Below are 19,154 nucleotides of genomic sequence, written 5' to 3' on the forward strand. Positions count from 1 at the left end.
CATCCCACATTACGTACATTTATATAAATCCCTTTCCCTGAGAACCCCAAGGTATTGCGCAACACCTTACAGTAAGGCCAAAAATGTTACCACCACATATTTTTGCGTTTGCCAGACAATATTTGTTTTTCTGCAAAAGTGTATTTAGATTTGTTTTTAAAAAGGTATTTCACTGTACACATTGAATTAGCTTAATACTTATACTGTGCATTTCCCTCCGGAAAATCTGTTTTGAAGTTGCATGTATCGTGGCAACCCAGAATACTGTCTCATCTATTCTTACCATATGACACAGTAAAAGTAACTTCAAGCCTTACACAAACACTACTGTATATTTTATATGTTCTCTACTCTTTCTTCTCTTCCTGAAAAAAGAAATGGGGGCTTCCAGAATACGGGAAGTAATCCTTGTACTATTCTACATATAAAAAGTCTCACATAATTGGGGCTGAAGTTGTATATGTGGTTTTCAAGCCAGTTACATAGCATTCCATGGACCAAGACTCCTTGCTTCAAAAAAGTTATTAGCATTCTAATATCTGAAGAATAAATTAAACTGACTCAGTCAATGACACATGCAGGAGAAGCAGCTGGTGAATCAGCCTGTTATCATACTTCCTGACAAGCTAAAATCCTAATTTAGGGCTCAAACATGGTTCCACTATAAGCTTCCTCTATAGCTTTTACACTACAAATTCATATAACTGATTTCTGCTGAAGTCTGAGGGAAAAGCCCTGATTACTCTCATATTCCTGATTATTCTTGTAATATCACCTAACAATAGTCAAGAACTTCATGGATTCCATTCCCCAGCTTCCATTTCACTTGATATTCACTAGTTCTCCAAGTCTTTCTAATATAAAGAATAAAGCCATCTAACATTTTATATTGTGTAAATCTTCAGCTATCAGAAAGCTTTCTGTAGTATCATTTAGTAAATACAGGTTCTTTAAAAGTCCTCTTCAGACTCCCACATACTGGAATTTTGATAGTCCCTAACCATCTGAAAGGAGAAACTTGAAGCCACAAGCTCAGACACAACATAACCATCTAACACATACCGCATTTTAAGGAGGTACTTCATTAGACCTATTGTAGTAATCCACTCAAGGTTGAAACCACTGCTCAAAGTCCTATCAATAACATTTCAATCACTGACCCAATTACACTGAATTCTATTTTCAAGAACAATTCCAGGTTTTTAATTACCTCGGAAGTCCAGCATGCTTTACTGTCTGTCAAGCACCACCCCACTATGCTAGCTGAGGAGACAAACCACGGTGCTTCTGCAGACACTAGATCCCGTCCACCCAACGATGGTCCTTGATCAAACAAGTTTCAAATCTGACATAGGAATGTAACAACCTTCCAGAAGCTACAAAGACCTTCTTTCAAGGGGAAAAGAATTAGAAACAGTGTTTTTGTACAGAAGATGGCTGAGAGCTCCTCAAAGCTGCAAGAGAAAACACTGAAGGACTACAGCAAAAACCTTTACCAGGGAACTTCCTTCGTTTCTTTGTTCTCTTAGACCTTGGTTTGGAAAGCGTCTTTATATTTGAGGTTCAGCATGCCAAGTTACACACACATATACTTGAAGGACCACCCCCTTGGCTAACAAAACAGAGGAAGGAATCAGATTAATCATCTAAAATAAAGAAACAACTCCTGCAAAGTCAGTTTGTTTATGCACTAGATTGGAAGATGTCTTTCATTTTTTTCTTTTCAGTAAAATGCAACTCAGTCATTTCACTGGAGTTCAAGTAAGTATCACCAGGCATTTACAAAGAAATAATGCTTATCATTAAAGCTCCTTTCTACAAATTTTACTTTGCTACTCATTCCCTGAAGCTTAACTTCCTTAATGTTCCTTTCAGCCAACTTCCTCCTGGAGAGGAGCCAGGACTAGCATCTAAACTACATTAGGGCAAAAATAAACAAAAAAGTATATAAATGCAGTTACATTTATGAAAAGCCTTTAGGTCCAGATTTTGGAAGTAAAAAACAACTAAGTTGTATTTTTAAATGTCCACTGAGCCTTAAAGAAAAGTCAGTGCTTTTTTTAACACAACTCTTCATTAAAAAAAGCACACAAAATTTGCATGAAATTAAATTAGTATGTTTAAAAGGATCCTATATCTGACAACATTAAAACATATCAGTCCATGCAACATCTGTTTTTATGGACTGGCAGCCCAAGTGTTTTCTAGGTGTAATTCTCCTTGTTTATAGAGAGATTAGATAAACTTATGCCACAACCTACAGTCTAGAACCAAAATGCTCACCTCCCGTTTACCAAGTTGTGCATGGTTCCCTTTCCAAAGGGATATATGAAGTGAGACTTGAATGAACATAAGCATGGCCTTACGGAATATGGCAACACTTGAAACTTCATTAGTTATTTGATTTTTTTAAACAAATCAGGTGACACAGGTTGGTGAGACCCTACCTTCAGGATATTACTCTTCTTTCCTTTAAATTATCAGCTAAAAGGTCAGCTTTCTATCAGTTATATTCAAATTCAAGAGAGTAAACCAGTTTCTAAATGACTGGCTGGTAACCAGCTTTATTTGTGAGCTACAAATTCATTCCAAGCTGCAGCTGCTGACAGAGAACAAGAAATAAAACGTAAAAGTTTTAGAAGTGAGAAGTGTAACCAATTTAGAAATTTCCACATAAGAAAGTTGTCTCAGCTACTCAATAAACATAGCCCATTTAAACACAGATGCATACAACCAACAGTTGATTCTTTTAACACAACCCATGTCAACACCTGTGGTCTTGCAGTAGTATTTAATTTTACCCACCAATTTACTTCGTATATCCACAACTTGTCTTCACAAGCACTTGCAGCATAACTTGAAGCAAGCATATTTTCGCGGCTACAGAAGGGTCTTCCTCCATGCTATCGAAGTTCATAACAGTGCTCCTGCAGCCCCGTTGGAGCACAGCACTTAGAGAAAACATTTTCTTCAGTTATTGACTACAGAAAAGGGAGATGGCTCTTCTTAGAAATTACATAGCTGATCATCATCAAATGAAATCAGTTATTTTCTAATTAGTTGACCATTGACTTACACTTTCGTTTGGAAATAAGGACCTATTTACTTGATTCAAAAAGGCCTGTTAGTGGAAAATGCAAGGAAGGTCAATAAAACACAGATGATTTTTAGTGCCAGTCTGACACCAAGAAGATTATGTAAAAATCCCAAGCCCATTCTATCATGGTCCGCAAGTGTCTTATCACAGAATTTTAACTTGCCTTTGTCATTTTATTTTGAGAAAGACTGATCACGATTCTTTGGAGAAAGAGCTGAGAAATGCTTACTAAAGCTTCAGCCAAACCCATAAAGTTCCACCACTAATGCATTCCAAGGGAGGGGGCGTGGGAGTGGGGAAAAATTACTTTAACAAATTTCTTTTTATTATGCCTGAAAGTAGTCCACTGTTTGAACCATATATTATCAAGAAGAATGCCTGAAAAATTAGAGATATAAAACTAACTTCTATGTAATGTCACTCCATATACTGATGAGGATGGTACGTGCCCAAAATGTTAGGTTTGGCTAGCTACTAGGTTTTGACACACAATTTAAGTGACATTCGATAGTCTTACACTTCTATTAAAAAAAAAAAACCAGTAACCTCTTTAAACATCCTCTGAGTTACAAGTGCACAGTCAGCTTGTGGCAACAATCCACTACTAAAAGACTGGCCCCATCTGCCAGTCTGATGAAACCAAAGAAATACATAGTTAATACTGTACAAGATATTGGTGAATCAGAATTCTGTATCATCACAATATAATTTTTTTTTATTTAAGAAATGGATCAAGGAGATGTTAATGTTGTCATCAAACAGGTATTTAGTGCTATAATAAGAATCACTGAGACCTAGGGCATAAGACAACAGGGCATAAGACCACTCAGGAGTTTGAGAAGGGCAATAGGGTACCATGTAGCAGAACACATTGTAACAACCTATTACCAAAACATTCATATTAGGGCTGGGTTTTGTTTTCTAAAGGATTCAACTGTGGAGGTAAAAATAAATCAGAAGTTACTTGTAAAACAATACAGATCAGACAAGATGACAGATTTTGGTAACCAAGCCCATCAGAGCCAGGTAAAATTCATTCAGACAGAAGAAATTAAAGATATTTGCTAGTAGCTTTTGGCTGCTTCCCAAATTGGAGAAAAAAAAAATACAGAAAGGTTTATGTGTCCACAGTCATTCTATCACACCACCTCACTTTCTGTCCAGAGTAAAGCCCAACCCTGGCACTGTACTTCATCCCCAAATATACAATAACTGCCTCATTGGGACTCACAAGCATTACATTTACAGACAATTAGCAAACAAAAGTTGACAGTTGCGCGGCCTGAAACAACACAGAGACCACAGCATGATCCCTGACAGCATGATCCCTGACAGCACAACCAGAAGGAGATCCCTTTCTTCACTGCCTGAACCCTACAGCAGGCACAACACTTCCCAGGCCCTCCCTAAAACACCACTTCCCAGCTAACCGAGCAGTTTCCAGAGTTCACAGGTAAACAACACTAAGAGTAATTAAGGAAAAGCTACACGTTTCACTAAATCACTTCTGCTGCTACCTTGTGAGAATACAGTGTCCGTGTACGCGCAAACACCAAGAAACACGTCACAGCTGCGTACAAAATGTGCAAAGCAAGACACGAGCCCCTGCACTCATAACAACCTGCTACCCATTTATTCCAGTCACCACTTGCTGGGCAACGAAAGGATGTGCCTCAACTACAGGCACTTCAGCAGCTGAGCCCACAGTGACCACAAGACTGTACTCCTGATTTAAAGGAATCAAAAAGCTACCAACACACCATGTTGGTTGTTACAAATATGGAAGACACAAGCCTTTAATTCAGCATGCTATCTACAAACTTAAGTGACATGCATTCAAGAGCTTCAGAAAATATATCCAACAACTCAAAATTACATACTCTTATAATATTTACTATTTTCTTTTTTTAAAAAATAACCATTTTAATTGTGTCTTGAGAAAAAAAGAGTATGTTATCAAGGCAAGTATGGGTTGATAAAACAGCATTCATGAAGTCAGGATTTGTTTTCTTTATTGTTCCTCTCTCAGAATACCAGAAAATGTTTTTCTTTTAAACTATGCATTTGACACTTAAAATGATACCTAAAATATTAAATTCTATTACGCCTCTTCCTTAAGCATTAGAAATTCATTTTTCCTACAAGTTAAGCAATCAAACCAGGAAGAGTAAGAGCTTGTAAACATACTATTAAGTATGCATACCCCAACTTAGCTATTTTCCCCCTTCTAAATCATGATCTTAGAAGCTTGCATTAGCAAGGTAAACAATTTTTCCAATATTCACTGACAAAGGACTTTTCTTCCTATTTTTATTAGCTCTCCATATATTACCAGTCCTACCCAGAGAAGAAACCAACAGTAACTGTTTAGGCACGTCATTTCCCCACCCCTTCTCTTCTTGTAAACTGTGAAAGGCTTTTCTCCCATCTCTTCCTTCCCATGAGTCCCCCTTCAACCATTCCACCCTCCAAACATCTCCTGCTTACTTGTTCAAAAGCAATCCAGAAAGTCCACAGAAGACAAGCGTACAGAGAGCAATAAAAAAAAAGAAAAAAAAAAACCAAAACAGAAAAACCCCAAGGCACCAAAGCTGTAGCTCAGGAAGTCCCTAAACCTCAGCCTGTAGGAGGCTAGGAAGAGATATGGGGGAAAGCAGGGCTGCTCCATTGAATCTGTCTTCTCCAAAGATCTGCTCCTCTCAGTGGTACCGCTGGGCCAGGCAGACACCCCATGACGATTACCACTCCTCTCAGATGAGTTTATCAAATTTGGGCAATGTTGATTCATAACACTGAACACTCTCCTCCTGATTCTGCATCTCTTTTCCACTGGCCATCTCTTATTTCCTCTCCTAATCCTTACTTGAAATAGAATTCTTGTCTACGCATTTCAAAATAAGCTTTAAATCTTTATAAGTGTAAATATAGAGCTGTACAATCACAATCAGAGCACAAACTGCACACTGAAAGAAGGGAAAAGAAATTAACAGGCACATTGATGCAAAGCACTTTTTTAATACAATACTATCTACCAGAAAAAAAAAAACCAAAACACAAACAAGATACAGTTACCATCTCCTTTAGCCACATGAAGTAAAGCAAGTAGGAAAAAAGTTTTTAATTTTTTGACAAATACTTTTGGAGATAGGTAAAACATACCAAATATTGTCAGTTCTTCTCTCTATGAATCTGCCTCCCTTCTACATCTTTTGTATGCAATCTTTGAAAAATTAAGTAAAAAAAGATTTGTCCCAGGCTGATGGGAAACCCTCTGTTTTGGTACAGTCAGCGTTAACACCAGCTCAAGCTGGAAATACAAAATGGTACACCAACTTCATGCTTCCTATAAAACTGCTCTGATGAGCAACGAATTACACAGAAACACAGAAAAATAACACAGAGAAAAACAGCTGGAATAGAGAACAAGGAGCCAGAACATTAACATCTATTTTTTTACCCTTATTTATATAATCATGTCCGTGCAGACGCACCAGGAGGGGCCGGTGAATGAGACCCTCGAAGAAGCGTTTGAAAATTATCTCTCAGGAATGCGACACCCGTGGGTTCCCGGTTTAACGTCGTTTCCATAAACCCAAGGAAGCAGTCACCCTCTGCAGGCAGACCCGCCGAAGCCTCCCCTGGGCCGAGAGCCCCTCCCCACCGCCACCACGGGGAACTTCCACCGCGGAGCTGCCAAATACCCACTCGCGTCTCCGCGGCGGCCGCGGGCTGAGGCGGCGGCTGAGGCGCGGCCCCCGCGGCCTCCCGTCCCCCCCCGTCCCCCCCCGTCCTCCCCCACACCCCGCGGGTCGCCGCGGGGGAGACCGGGTTTCCCCTCGCCCGGCAGCGGCGCGGCAACGCCGCTCGCCTCCCCGTTCCACGGCGGCGGGAGGGCCCCGGCCCGGGGGAGGCTGGGGGTGGCGACGCCCCCGCCGCGGCCCGACGGGAGAGGACGGGACGGGGTCGCCGCGCCCCGCCTAGGCCCGGCCGTGCCTCCTCAGCGGCGGGGGCGTGGGCCCGGCCGCGCCTCACCTTGGAAGCGTTGCCCGCGGCAGGGAGGCGCGAGCATCGGCGTCCCCCGCAGCCCCCCGCCGCCGCCGCGCTCCGCCGGTCCCGGCGGCCGGGCCACGTCCCTGCCCGCGACGCGCGCAGGCGCACTCAGCGCGCAGCCGCCGCCGCCAAGGGCAGCCCCGCGCCCACGCACGACCGGCCCACGCGTGATCGGCCCGCGCCACGCCGCGGCGGGACACGGCTCTGCCCCGCCGGTAGCCGGCCCGGCGTCGGCAGGGCCTGCTGGCACGAAAGCCACGGCTCCCCTGGTTCACGGGTGGGGGGCACCACACGTGTGGTGGAAAGCCGGGCGGCATGCTGCCCTCACAAGCGTGGCAGGGTACTTACATGCTCCCGCCTTGCAGGTCACCCCGTTATGTCATTGCTACTGTAAGGGCAAAAAACCACCACGGCACACCCCACTCCCATATGCTGAGCGCCAAGTCACAGCACCTTCGCTGACACACCATGCCCCCAACGGCACTCCCACTCGTGCCCTTGCCACTCATGGCGACGGTGGAGGAAAGAAACTACTGCATCACCTCGACACAAGGTAAGGATGCATTGCATCTGCTCCCTCAAGAGTAGGGTTTTCTGATGTAGACCTGCCCAGGGATTTCCATAACATCACCTATACGTTGGAGGTTACACACAATAACGCGCTCTCCAGGAGCGCCAAGCACCTCAGGCCAGATGGGCCCTTCCTTATGAGCATTTGTCAGACACATTTCAGTCGGATGCCAGTTCAGTTACACAAACAGTTGAGAGATTGTCCCCCTGGAGCCGCACCCCAGCCAACAACGAGCCCGTTCGCCACTGCACTTCTGCAAAGAAGAATAGAGACAAAACCATACAAAAGTCCTCATCTGCAAGGATTCTAACAAAAGCTTAACCTAAAAAAAGCAAGCCTTATCGCTACCAGGACACATACACCACTCTACACACTGCTTTATAGCTAAATATACAAAGAATATACTCTTATAAAACCAGTAAGCAGCAGTAGCGGGAATAAGCTATAGATAGGCCTCCAGCATAGCTTTTTTTGCTTCAGTAATGCTATCAGCTGTTGCAAATGACAGCAGAAAAAGTACAGCTACTACAAGCGACCACCCAGCTCAGTCCCATCACAGAGAACAGCCTTACCGCCGTGGGTTCCCTGCGGGCAAACAGGGAGAGGGACCCTGCTTGCAGGAGTGGATTCATCAGTTCAAGAGGCTTCTTCCAAATATAAAACACTGCTCTGAGAGACCTGCATGGTACCTTGCTCTCCAGAACACACCAAGTAAAAGCACTTTGTACAATATAACAGAAAATGAGAAATAGCAGCAGAGAAAAAATGCAAATATACTTTTTCCCTATCAGTAAGTGCTATCAGCAAAAAGCACTTTATTAAAGCATTTTAAAATCTTAGCTTTTACCTCAACAATTTCAGCGCTGCTATGAATAGCAGTCACCCTTTTAAGAAACATTATCACTGAAGGCAGAGGAAAAATGTGCCCTGAATTTGTAGGTGATTCAGGGGTGGGGCTAATAAGCTCAGCTAGAACCTCCCTGTTTTGCAGGGTGACAACGACCATGAACACATGTGGAGGCACGATGGGATAATGGGCTGATTTTTGTGATGGTAAGCTGTTTTAGGAGCCAAAACTCTTCCTGTTGTGAAGAATAAAAAATTTATTTTATTTGTTCTTGTTTAGCAACAAGACTAATGGAGTCTTGCTTATGATGCCATTGATGTGAGGTGTTTTTCATCAAAGTAATTAATTGCCCAGCAATTGTGGGCAATTACGTCATCAAATGGTGGGGCGGGGAAGGGACCTATAGAGCCCATTCAGTCCAACCCCCCTGCGGTGAGCAGGGACATTTTCAACTAGACCAGGTTGCTCAGAGCCCCGTCCGACCTGGCCTTGGATGTCTCTAGGGATGGGGCCTCCACACCCTCTCTGGGCAACCCATTCCAGCGCTTCACCACCCTCATTGTAACAAGTTTCTTCCTTATCTCTAGCCTAAATCTGCTGTCTTTTAGCTATATGCTAGAAAGTAGCTGAGGCAATGTGCTCGCCTACAGTTACTTTATGTAAAAATTGAAAAGTACGTAGAATTCTCACCTTTTAAAAATTCAGATGCAGATAGTTAAATGATTTTGGAAGGTAGCGGGTACCTCCCTGCTATGAACCATGCTAGTACTTGTCTGATGTAGGAAACGCTTATTATTTCTTTCATTCTCTTGTGGATATTTTTATCAAATTAATAATGTTTTAAAATATTGGTCTATGTATAACAGCGTGGTGGGGTTTCTTTTTTAGTAAGGTGAATGAGGATAACCAGAAAAGTGCATCAGGACCAGAGATGCTGGCTTTCTGCACTTTTATCTGACATCACAATATCTGGTGCCACTTGACCTGTTTGTCCCATATATATGTGTATATATGTATGCGAGCATACGTTCTTGCTTTATTTCATCAAATATCAATTGTCCCAAGCATCTATAGTTTATTTTAGGAACAGCATTTGATGGCTGTTGGCTTCACGTTTCAATTATTTACTGTTCAATCAACTGTGAGAATTTTCCCTAGAAAACAAAGGGAATTAAAATCCTATAATGTTTCCATAATCGGTGACTTTTAAGATCAACTCTATTGATTTTTCTGCTGTAAGAATCCCTTTGCTGATAACTGCTTTGGTGGCTAACAAAGGAAGGCCGGGGAGCAACGACACATTACATGCGGGCATCAGGTGGCTGTGGTAATTTTATTTTCCTCTAGAATTCATAGAGCCATAGAATCATAGAATGCCCTGAGTTGGAAGGGACCCGCACGGATCATCGAGTCCAACTCCTGCCCCTGCACAGGACAGCCCCAAAATTCACACCGTGTCTCTGAGGGCCATGTCCAAGTGCTTCTTGAATATTGCCAGGCTGGTGCTGTGATGCCTCCCTGGGGAGCCTGTTCCAGGGCTCCACCGCCCTCTGGGGGAAGAAACTTTTCCTAATGCCCAGCCTAACCCTCCCCTGGCCCATCTCCCTGCCATTCCCTCGGGTCCTATTGTTGGGGACCAGAAAGAAGAGATCAGCTCCTGCCCCTCCTCCTCCCCTTGTGAGGAAGCTGGAGACTGCGATGAGGGCTGCCCTCAGCCTCCTCTGCTCCAGGCTGAACAAACCAAGTGACTTTAGCCGCTCCTCATATGGCTTCCCCTCTAAACACTTCACCAATTTTGTGGCCCTCCCCTGAACACTCTCTAGTGACTTTGTATCCCTGTGGCGCCCAAAACTGCACGGTGCTCAAGGTGAGGCCACGCCAGCACAGAGCAGAGCACGACAATCACCTCCCTCGATCGGCTGCAATGCAGTGCTTGATGCATCCCAGGGCACGGCTGGCTCACGTTCAACTCACCGCTGACCAGAACCACCAAGTCGCTCTCTCTGATTGCGTTTCCCTGACCCGTTCAGAGATGACCTTAGTTATGAACAAGTGCAAGGTCCTGCCCCTGGGGAGGAACAACCCCATGCACCAGCACAGGCTGGGGACTGACCTGCTGGAAAGCAGATCTGCTGAGAAGGCCCTGGGAGTGCTGGGGCCAGCGAGGTGACCCTGACCCAGCACTGTGCCCTTGGGGCCAAGAAGGCCAAGTGTGTCCTGGGGTACTATAAAAAGGAGTGTGGCCAGCAGGGCGAGGGAGGTTATCCTCCCTCTCTGTTCTGCCCCACTGAGGCCACATCTGGGGTGCTGCGTCCAGTTCTGGGACCCCCAGTTCCAGACTGACAGAGAACTGCTGGAGAGAGGCCAGCGGAGAGCTACAAAGGTGGTCAGGGGCTGGAGCATCTCCCTTGTGAGGAAAGGCTGAGAGACCTGGGCTTGTTCAGCCTGGAGAAGAGAAGGCTGAGGGGGAGTTTCATCAATACCTATAAATAACTGAAGGGTGGGTGTGAGGAGGATGGGGCCCGACTCTTTTCAGTGGTGCCCAACGCCAGGCCAAGGGGCGATGGGCACAAGTTGGAACACGGGAAGTTCCACCTGAACATGAGGACAAACCCCTTCCCTGTGCGGGTGCCAGAGCAGGGGCACAGGCTGCCCAGAGAGGCTGTGGGGTCCCTTCCCTGGAGACATTCACACCCCGCCTGGACGCGGTCCTGTGCCCCTGCTCTGGGGGTGCCTGCTCAAGCGGGGGTGTGATCTCCAGAGGGCCCTTCCAAACCCTACCTTCTGTGAGTCTGTGATTCTGCGCCCCGTTGCCCGCAGGCCGGCGGCGAGTGCGGGGAGCCCCGCCCCGCGGGAGAACACCGGCCCCGCCACCCCCCTCCACCCGTCATCCCGCGGACCCGGGCGGGAGGCGGCTCCGCCCCGGGCGGGCGCTCCTCCGGGCCGGCAGGGGGCAGCACGGCGGGGCCGGGCCGGCCAGGCTAGGAGCTGCGGCTGCGCGGTGGGCGCGGCCTTTTCCCCCCTGCTGCCGAGCGCAGTCGTTGTGCGGAGCGGGCCCCGGCCTAGGCCTAGACCGGACAGTACCTGGCACGATGGTCAGTACCGGCCCCGCGGGGCCTGCCCGGCGTGGGGAAGCTCTGTCCGCCGCCCTGTGCTCTCCGTGAGCCTCCGTCCGCCCGGATGGAGCGCGATGGAGCCCGATGGGCCCCGGGCCGGCCGCGGCGGCTCCAGCGTGGCAATGGCTGCCGTTAGCGCCGGAGCCGGGCCGTGGGGCGGCTCGGGGCGGTGCGGCGGGGGCCGGCGCTGTCTGGGTCGGCCTCGCTACCCTCCGGGCCGCGGCCTGCCGGCTCGGGGCGGCGTCGTGCTGGGCCGGGGCCGTGGTCGCGGTCGGGCTCCCGGGACGCAGGGTGGCGGAGGGGCCTTCCCGCTCCTCTGAAGCGGCGGCGGGTGTCGGGGAGGCCGTGTCGCGATATCGGTGGAGGTTGCTGTGCCCGCCGAGCGGTGGGGGGCTGCGGGGGAAGCTGGCTCCGCCGCAGAACTCGCCAGAGAAGCAGCTGGCTGGGGCGGGGGGCGACCGGAGGGCGTCCTGCTCCCAAGTCCTGTGTCTGGGGTTCTGGGGAGTAGCGTCCGTTGGGTCCTGGCGGAAGGACAGGAACTCTGGGGTTTGGGTGGGGTTTTTTATCTAAATGCATAGGCAAATACATTATTCCTGGCTTCGCCGCGGTTTTATTTACAGTAGGTTTAATTTAGTTAGAGTGGTCTTGGCTTACGTGGTTGTATCATTAATGACGTCTAGTTATGCTTCTTATTCAAGGGGTTTGTGAAAGTTGTCAAGAATAAGGCGTACTTCAAGAGATACCAAGTGAAATTCAGGAGAAGGAGAGGTATTGTTAAATTCTCTGTCACATATAACTAAATGTCACTTATGAATACTGCTTTTTTCACATGTGTCTTCTACACCTTAACTGTTGTTTTTCAGAGGGCAAGACTGATTACTATGCCCGCAAACGTTTGGTAATACAAGATAAAAACAAGTACAACACCCCTAAATATAGGATGATTGTGCGTGTTACCAACAGAGACATCATTTGCCAGGTAAGGCCTGTGGTGCTCGCGATGTGCAGACCAGCCTTCCTGGAGTGAAATAAGCAGAAAGGGAGATGGTTGAAGCAGCCGGGGGTTTTTAGGCTGGATCTGAGCTGGTTTTATATTGAAAAATAGTTTTGTAGAGGAGAATAATCTTTAATGTTGACACGATTTCAGTAATAAACCGTATTTATGATACAAAATAAGTTTTATTAGTGTCAACATTCTTCAGCGAGGTTATTTGTAATGTAAGATTGTGCTAGTTTAATGACGCTGAGATAAGTAGAAGATTTTAGGGAGAGGGAAGAATTCTCTGGGTTTTTTCTGCTGTCTTTCAAGTGCTTTGAAAGGAGGGCCTTTTTGGTCAACTGAAGGCAACAAAGTTGGCTATGTGACCTGTCAACCTGCACTGACTGTTGCACTGTATCTAAAGGTGCCCTCGCTTTTGAGAGGTTTTTTTTTCCTGTGGTGCTACATGGATCATGTGAAGCAGGTAGGCTGTATGATGGCTTTGCTGTGAGACTAAAGGAGACTGGTAAATAAGAACAGAAGGCATTTTTTCCATGCATATTACGTATGCAGTTGCATCGTGGGCATTCTCACTGTGGTTTGCTCTCTTGTTTAATTTTCAGAATGTTTGACTAATTCTGAAGTTAAAAACTTGGTGTGTTTGTTTTGTCATAAGTACGTGTTAAGATCAAAAAAAAAAATGCGAGAAAAGTTTAACTGTTGTTTCTTTCTCCATAGAATAATTACCTTTTGAGAACAGTGGAGAGTGCTGTTCTTACAGTCAGTTCAGATAAAACTGCATGACCTTGATGAGGTTGTTTCATCGTTGAAACAAAAATCGGTGGTGGTAGGTGCTTACATGCTGGAAAGGCACTACCGGTCAGATGTAGAAATCCTGCAAAAAGGGGTCAACTTTTGGATGTAGTTGAGGTGTGGGAGTCAAAAGGAGACCGTTCTGTATGTGAGAGGAGCAGTAGAAACATATCTGGTAGTACTGCTGTCTCACGGGAGACCCCTGAGATTATAAAAATCTCTGACCCATGAACAAAATCATTCTATAAGGTTAGTAGTTAATGTTAGCACAAACTCTGTATCAGATGCTTTTGCATTTTTCTGAGGTGGATTATATACTGCGTTACATGACAACTACACACAGAAAGCAGGACAGAATCCATCCACATCTGTAACGACTCTTTGAAAGGTTGCTTTTGGAAGCAATTTCCTGGCCTCTTGATGTGTGTGGAGAGGTAAATAAAAGTTGTTGCTGACGTATGCTTTCTCTGGTCTAATATAGGTTTGAGTTCTTTGCGTCTATACTTGAGGAGCTAATTATGCCTTAAAAAAAAGAAACCACAACCTGTTGAGCTTGCACACAAAGGTTGGCAGTTTGCTGGACTTCTCTATACAGAATTCCTGTCGGCTTAAGGAGATGTCAACGAAAGAATAAATTGAGCCCTGAATTACTGTGAGAATACTAACAGTTGTTTTGTTGTCAGATTGCCTATGCCAGAATCGAAGGTGACATGATTGTCTGTGCTGCTTATGCCCACGAGCTGCCAAAATATGGTGTGAAGGTTGGCCTGACCAATTACGCAGCAGCGTACTGTACAGGTCTGCTCTTGGCTCGCAGGGTAGGTATCTGTCATGTTGTCTGGAAGCTGCTGCTCTGTGTTTTCTGGTTTTGCTACAAAAGAGAAAGCCTGCTTTCTTAAGTGGCATGTCTGTATAGGTGCCTGACCTCTGTGGCCTTCTCTAAATAATAATTTTGCTCTTTACCATATAGATTTGATGGCCTCTTTGACTGTCAAATCACAGTGAGAAGTGTGACAGCAGGCAGTTTCAACTCCAGCAGCCCACTTTTAAGTCTTGGCACTTAAATTTGATGGAGGGAGGGAGTCAGGATAAAAATGTAAGAAATGTACCTTCAAGAGTTTGAAAACATTTAAACAGTATCCATCCATTTTTCCATACGAGCTCATGAATAAGCCTTAAGTTTACTGGTGTACCTGTTGGAACAAAAGGTTGAAACTTAACAGATGTGCTTACCATGATGGTTGTTAAAAGCTTTGTTATTAGTATGGGGTGCATCATTTTTGGAAAGATATTTGTTAAAAACATGAAGCTTCTACTGCAAATTTATGCTTTAGGGTGGTGGCGATTCTTCATTTTATCAATAAACAGGAAGAATTTCAGAAGTGCTTTTTCTCCCTCCTTCTCCACAGCTTCTGAATAAATTTGGCCTTGATAAGATCTACGAAGGCCAAGTTGAAGTGACTGGTGATGAATACAATGTGGAAAGTGTGGATGGAAAGCCTGGTGCTTTCACATGCTACCTGGATGCAGGTCTTGCCAGAACTACCACTGGAAACAAAGTCTTCGGTGCTCTGAAGGGTGCAGTGGACGGTGGTCTGTCCATCCCTCATAGGTAAGCTAGTCTGTTTGGAAGAACTCCTGTAGAATTCACTTGAGATACTTCTGTATGCGTCTACTTACACTGTTGCTTTAGGTTGATATAATGTAGCCTAGGTTCTGCTGGGGGAGGGTGTTGTGGTTGGTTCTTCCTTGTTTTTTAATCCCAAGTGCAATTCCGATAGTGCTGCTTAGGATTCTGCAACTCTCAAGAGATGCTATTAAATTTTTAGTTTCTGAAGAGTCATCTTGTTGCTTTTACTTAAAATCATCAAGTGATTGAATACACTTAAGTAAAAAACCTTTAGTGTTCTCTTAAGTCTTTAGCCAATTGTGCGTATGTATTAATTTCACTGTGAAACGCTGCATGTACCGGCGTCAAAACCATTGACATTTGCTGCAGTTGTCAGTACAGTGGTAGGTCTGAGCGGTCCACCTGCACTTAAAGTTTCCACGTGGAAGTTTTGACAACTCCTGTCATAGGCTACGAATGACGGAATCAAGATATTTGGCAGTGTTGGCTAACGCTGGCATTATAGCTGACTGCTGCTTTCTGCTAGCAGCAGTGGGGGGAAAAAAACCTGAGTTACATTGTGTTTTCCTACCCTCTCCCACGCTGTCCTAGTTGTTCGTGACTAACTGTCCAGTTTTTCTGACTTCTGGCTGCTACATGATGATACCCCCAACGACTGAACACTCTGTAGTTGGTCCATGGTGTGTGTATGATGTACTGCACTGTTTCAAGACGGGACTGATGGCAGCCGGGGCAAACTTCAAACTTCTATTTCTTAATTTTCTGGATCTCTTCATTTTTAATAAGAGGGTCCTATCCCTCAGTTACCTGTAGGAGGATCTGATGTATCAGTTGTTTCTTTGTGGAACCTAGCCTCTGAATTAGGGGGTTTGGCAATGTGTCTTAATCTGACTGTAACTGCCGTTTCACAGTACCAAACGTTTCCCTGGTTATGACTCGGAAAGCAAAGAATTCAATGCAGAGGTTCACCGCAAGCATATCATGGGCCAAAATGTTGCAGATTATATGCGTTACCTGATGGAGGAGGATGAAGATGCTTACAAAAAACAGTTCTCCCAATACATAAAGAACAATGTAACACCTGATGGGGTAAGATTTATCTGGCTGGCTTTTGGGCATTAACAGGGATGCTGCTAAATCTTGTGCTGGGCCTTCTCTAATAACACAGATAAGCTTGATATGTAAAATAATGTGGTTTATGTTCTATGTTATCTGTGCAAAGAAACTATTTTTTTCCTTCATTAAGGGCTTTGCAGTGTATTGTGCTTTTGAAAGTGAGGTCTTTTTTTCTTGCTGTGAAGCTTAACATTCTGCCTCTAAATCTAAGCTTACAGGACTGTATTCTAAGCTAGACTGCTTCCCCCCCCCCCCCAATCTAGAAATTAACTTGCACTTTCTGTACCTGCTACTCAGTCATTCCTAATCACCACAGCTTGTCACTTCCGCAGCTGTGGTGGCTGCAAGTGCGAGGACACACTCTAGGTCAGCTCTGTTTCGTGACTTGTGTGACCCAGTAGGTAGTTCTGGATCCCAGGTGAACATGGAACAGCCCTAGCCAGCTCTGTTGTAGAAACTAGCACCTCATGAAGCTACAGAGAGTGTAATGCATCTTATTTTAGTACTTTAAATTTTAGAGTATTTTGTGCAAAACACTAGAAGATATATAAGATTTCCAAGGTGCTGCTTTCACTTCTTTCGAGTGTTAAACTCCTTTCAGACAGCTTGTCTTGCTGCTTGTAATGATCTTGCTTGGTTTCCCCAATTAGAGGTCCTGAAGCTTGAAACAAACATTCTTGTGTCCCCTTCTTAGGCTATAGAAAACTTAACTTTATTCTTTATTCCTTTAATGCTGTGGGATTTTGGGGGTTCTTTTTGTAAACTTAACTAATGGCTGATTTTTTGTAACTTAGTTGTTACTTAAAAAATAAGTAATGTATTGTAAATGCCAACTTAATCTCTTTTACTACACAAACAGTATTTACAGCTTATATTGCAATAAAGTGGGTCCAGGACTTACGCTAACAGCTAGTTATTGATGTATGTCAATAGCGGTTATTCTTTGAACATCCAGAAAGCTTCTCACAACTGGGGTCTAGTGGTCTTAATTAACCACCAGCAAAGGTATTCTTAAAATTGGCACCATTATGGAGCCATAGTTGTCTTGGGGACAGAACAGCAGACAGATGGGGATCCCCTGGTACCTTCTGCTGTTAATCTGTAGAACTGGACAGATCACTTCCATTGTCCTGTCCTAAATGTTAGAAGAATAGTTGCTCAAATACAACAACTGGCTCTACGAGCTGTCAGAAATTGCTGTCTGGGTGTAGCCTCTGCTAATGCATTTCTGTTACTGCATCCTTGGGGATGATGCAGGGACTGTCATGGTTCTTGCAAGACTTGTGAATCTGTATCTGCTTTCGCAACCTCTTCTACTCTTTCCCTCTTACTAAGCAGCTTTGTAATGTGTACTGCAGTATGGTCTGAAAACTGTTGTGTGGAGTAATTTTGGAGTAAGTAAAGATGAAGTATTTTATTCTAGGCAGAAGAGGAATAGCTTTTTAGACTGCCTTTAAATATAGGGAAGCTATGTCACTGAAAGTAGGCTTCAGAGGAAACAGTATTTTAACTGCAAGATGCCAGTCTGTATTTAGGAGACCTGTTACTCTGTGGCCTTGTTTCCCCAAACTGTAAAGTAAGGATAAAATTACTTTTTTCCTTTTGTCTTAAGTTGTGGGTCTGGATATTTGAATTGTATTACAGTGACAGTAAGAATTTCAGTATGCCATGGCAGTGATCTTCTGTATGAAGTGTTTTAAAGGCAGCCACACAAAATTACAAGGTGTAGGGTGATGAAACCTGTCTCTAGTGCATGCTGGCGTAAGGGTATCTTGGATATTTTTAATGTAATCCTACAACTGGACCACTATAGGGAATTTAACAATTTTTAATTCTTTTTAAGATGGAAGAAATGTATAAAAAAGCCCATGCTGCTATACGGGATAATCCAGTCCACGAAAAGAAGCCCAAGAGAGAAGTCAAGAAAAAGAGGTAAAACTTTCCTTCTCTTTAACATGAGTGAGACTTCTCTGTCGAAGATACTTTAGTTATGTTAAAACAGATTGTAAAACATTGCACTGTGTTAAAACATGTGTTCTAGATCAGATTAAGATAGAAGCATTTCTGTGTAACTTCAGCAGGTAACATTAGCAGTAGGAATCTAAGAGCTGGGGGCTTTTAAATTTTAAAGTTTACAAGTGCAGCATGCTTGGGGCCTGCATAGCTGGAACTCTGAAGTGTGTATCTCAGGTCTTTGTGTTTTCAGTGGGAAAAGCACTTCTCTTCAGGGGAGGGCAGGCTCGCTAATTTGAGTACTAAACTATCATGACTTCTCAGGGGTCTAGAAGAAAAGAAATAAAGGCACAGCTGTTGCATTGGGCTTGATAGTGCCTGTACTCTAGGCACAAGAGTACTGAGCTTACCTCTTGAGGAGTTAAACTGCTGCAGTTGAACCGTGCCTTTTTGTGCTGCCCTAAGTCCAGCCTTGAATCATGATGGGGAAATAAAGCGTGTTACAGAAGTGGTAATGTGTTATAGCATAGCACCCTTAATCACAGTTCTGGTGCACCACAGCTTTCTCGACCAGCTTTTTGCTTATTTCTGCCTTGGATATAGTTTATGCTGTGCTTACTTTGCAGATGGAACTGTCCCAAGATGTCCCTCGCGCAGAAGAAAGATCGTGTTGCTCAGAAGAAGGCTAGCTTTCTTAGGGCCCAGGAACGCGCAGCTGATAGTTAAGACAACTTCCACAATTTTCTATGAAGCTTTGGAAGAAGTGGCAATAAATTTATTGAATAAGGAATGGTGTAAGACTGGCTTATTAATTTATCCTAAAGATGCAGAATACTTTATGATCCAGATATTCTGTAGCCTTGAAGGGAAAAAAACCCTTGATGTACTGTATGAATTGAACTCCTTCACATCAAAGAGAGGTGACAGACTTCAAAACCAAGGCTGCTGCATTAGAAGAATTCCCATAAGAGGAGGAAATGAG

General features: G+C 44.6%; 2 protein-coding genes and 1 non-coding gene across 8 annotated transcripts in view; 2 read left to right on the plus strand and 1 right to left on the minus strand.

Moving 5' to 3' along the window:
• EVI5 (ecotropic viral integration site 5) overlaps window positions 1-7,271 on the minus strand; it is an 84,394-nt gene extending 77,123 nt beyond the window's left edge. For 3 of the 6 annotated variants that reach the window (XM_075098126.1, XM_075098125.1, XM_075098121.1), the window contains exon 1: window positions 7,130-7,264. The gene's annotated coding sequence lies outside the window, so the exon portion shown is untranslated. Of the gene's footprint in view, window positions 1-6,588; window positions 6,782-7,129 lie in introns of those variants that run through there. The other 3 variants (XM_075098123.1, XM_075098127.1, XM_075098122.1) reach the window with 3 other exon arrangements.
• A 4,131-nt stretch (window positions 7,272-11,402) lies between these two features.
• Window positions 11,403-18,962, plus strand: RPL5 (ribosomal protein L5). Its single transcript, XM_075098130.1, has 8 exons — window positions 11,403-11,660; window positions 12,380-12,449; window positions 12,545-12,660; window positions 14,157-14,291; window positions 14,883-15,085; window positions 16,015-16,192; window positions 18,063-18,151; window positions 18,799-18,962. The coding sequence occupies exons 1-8, from the start codon at window positions 11,658-11,660 to the stop codon at window positions 18,896-18,898; spliced, it is 894 nt and encodes a 297-aa protein (XP_074954231.1). The 5' UTR covers window positions 11,403-11,657; the 3' UTR covers window positions 18,899-18,962.
• On the plus strand, window positions 15,735-15,831 carry LOC142059448 (small nucleolar RNA SNORD21). Its single transcript, XR_012661347.1, has one exon. It is a non-coding gene; the product is annotated as a small nucleolar RNA SNORD21 (small nucleolar RNA).
• Window positions 18,963-19,154: the final 192 nt, after the last annotated feature.

The sequence above is a fragment of the Phalacrocorax aristotelis genome, chromosome 6, assembly GCF_949628215.1.
Source record: "Phalacrocorax aristotelis chromosome 6, bGulAri2.1, whole genome shotgun sequence".
Taxonomy (NCBI): Eukaryota; Metazoa; Chordata; class Aves; order Suliformes; family Phalacrocoracidae; genus Phalacrocorax; species Phalacrocorax aristotelis.

What these genes read in the sequence shown, in the direction of transcription:
- RPL5 (XM_075098130.1), top strand. An exon ending in GAAATTCAGGAGAAGGAGAG is followed by an intron (nt 12,450 to 12,544) that starts GTATTGTTAAAT and finishes GTTGTTTTTCAG; the next exon opens with AGGGCAAGACTGATTACTAT. An exon ending in AGAGAAGTCAAGAAAAAGAG is followed by an intron (nt 18,152 to 18,798) that starts GTAAAACTTTCC and finishes CTTACTTTGCAG; the next exon opens with ATGGAACTGTCCCAAGATGT.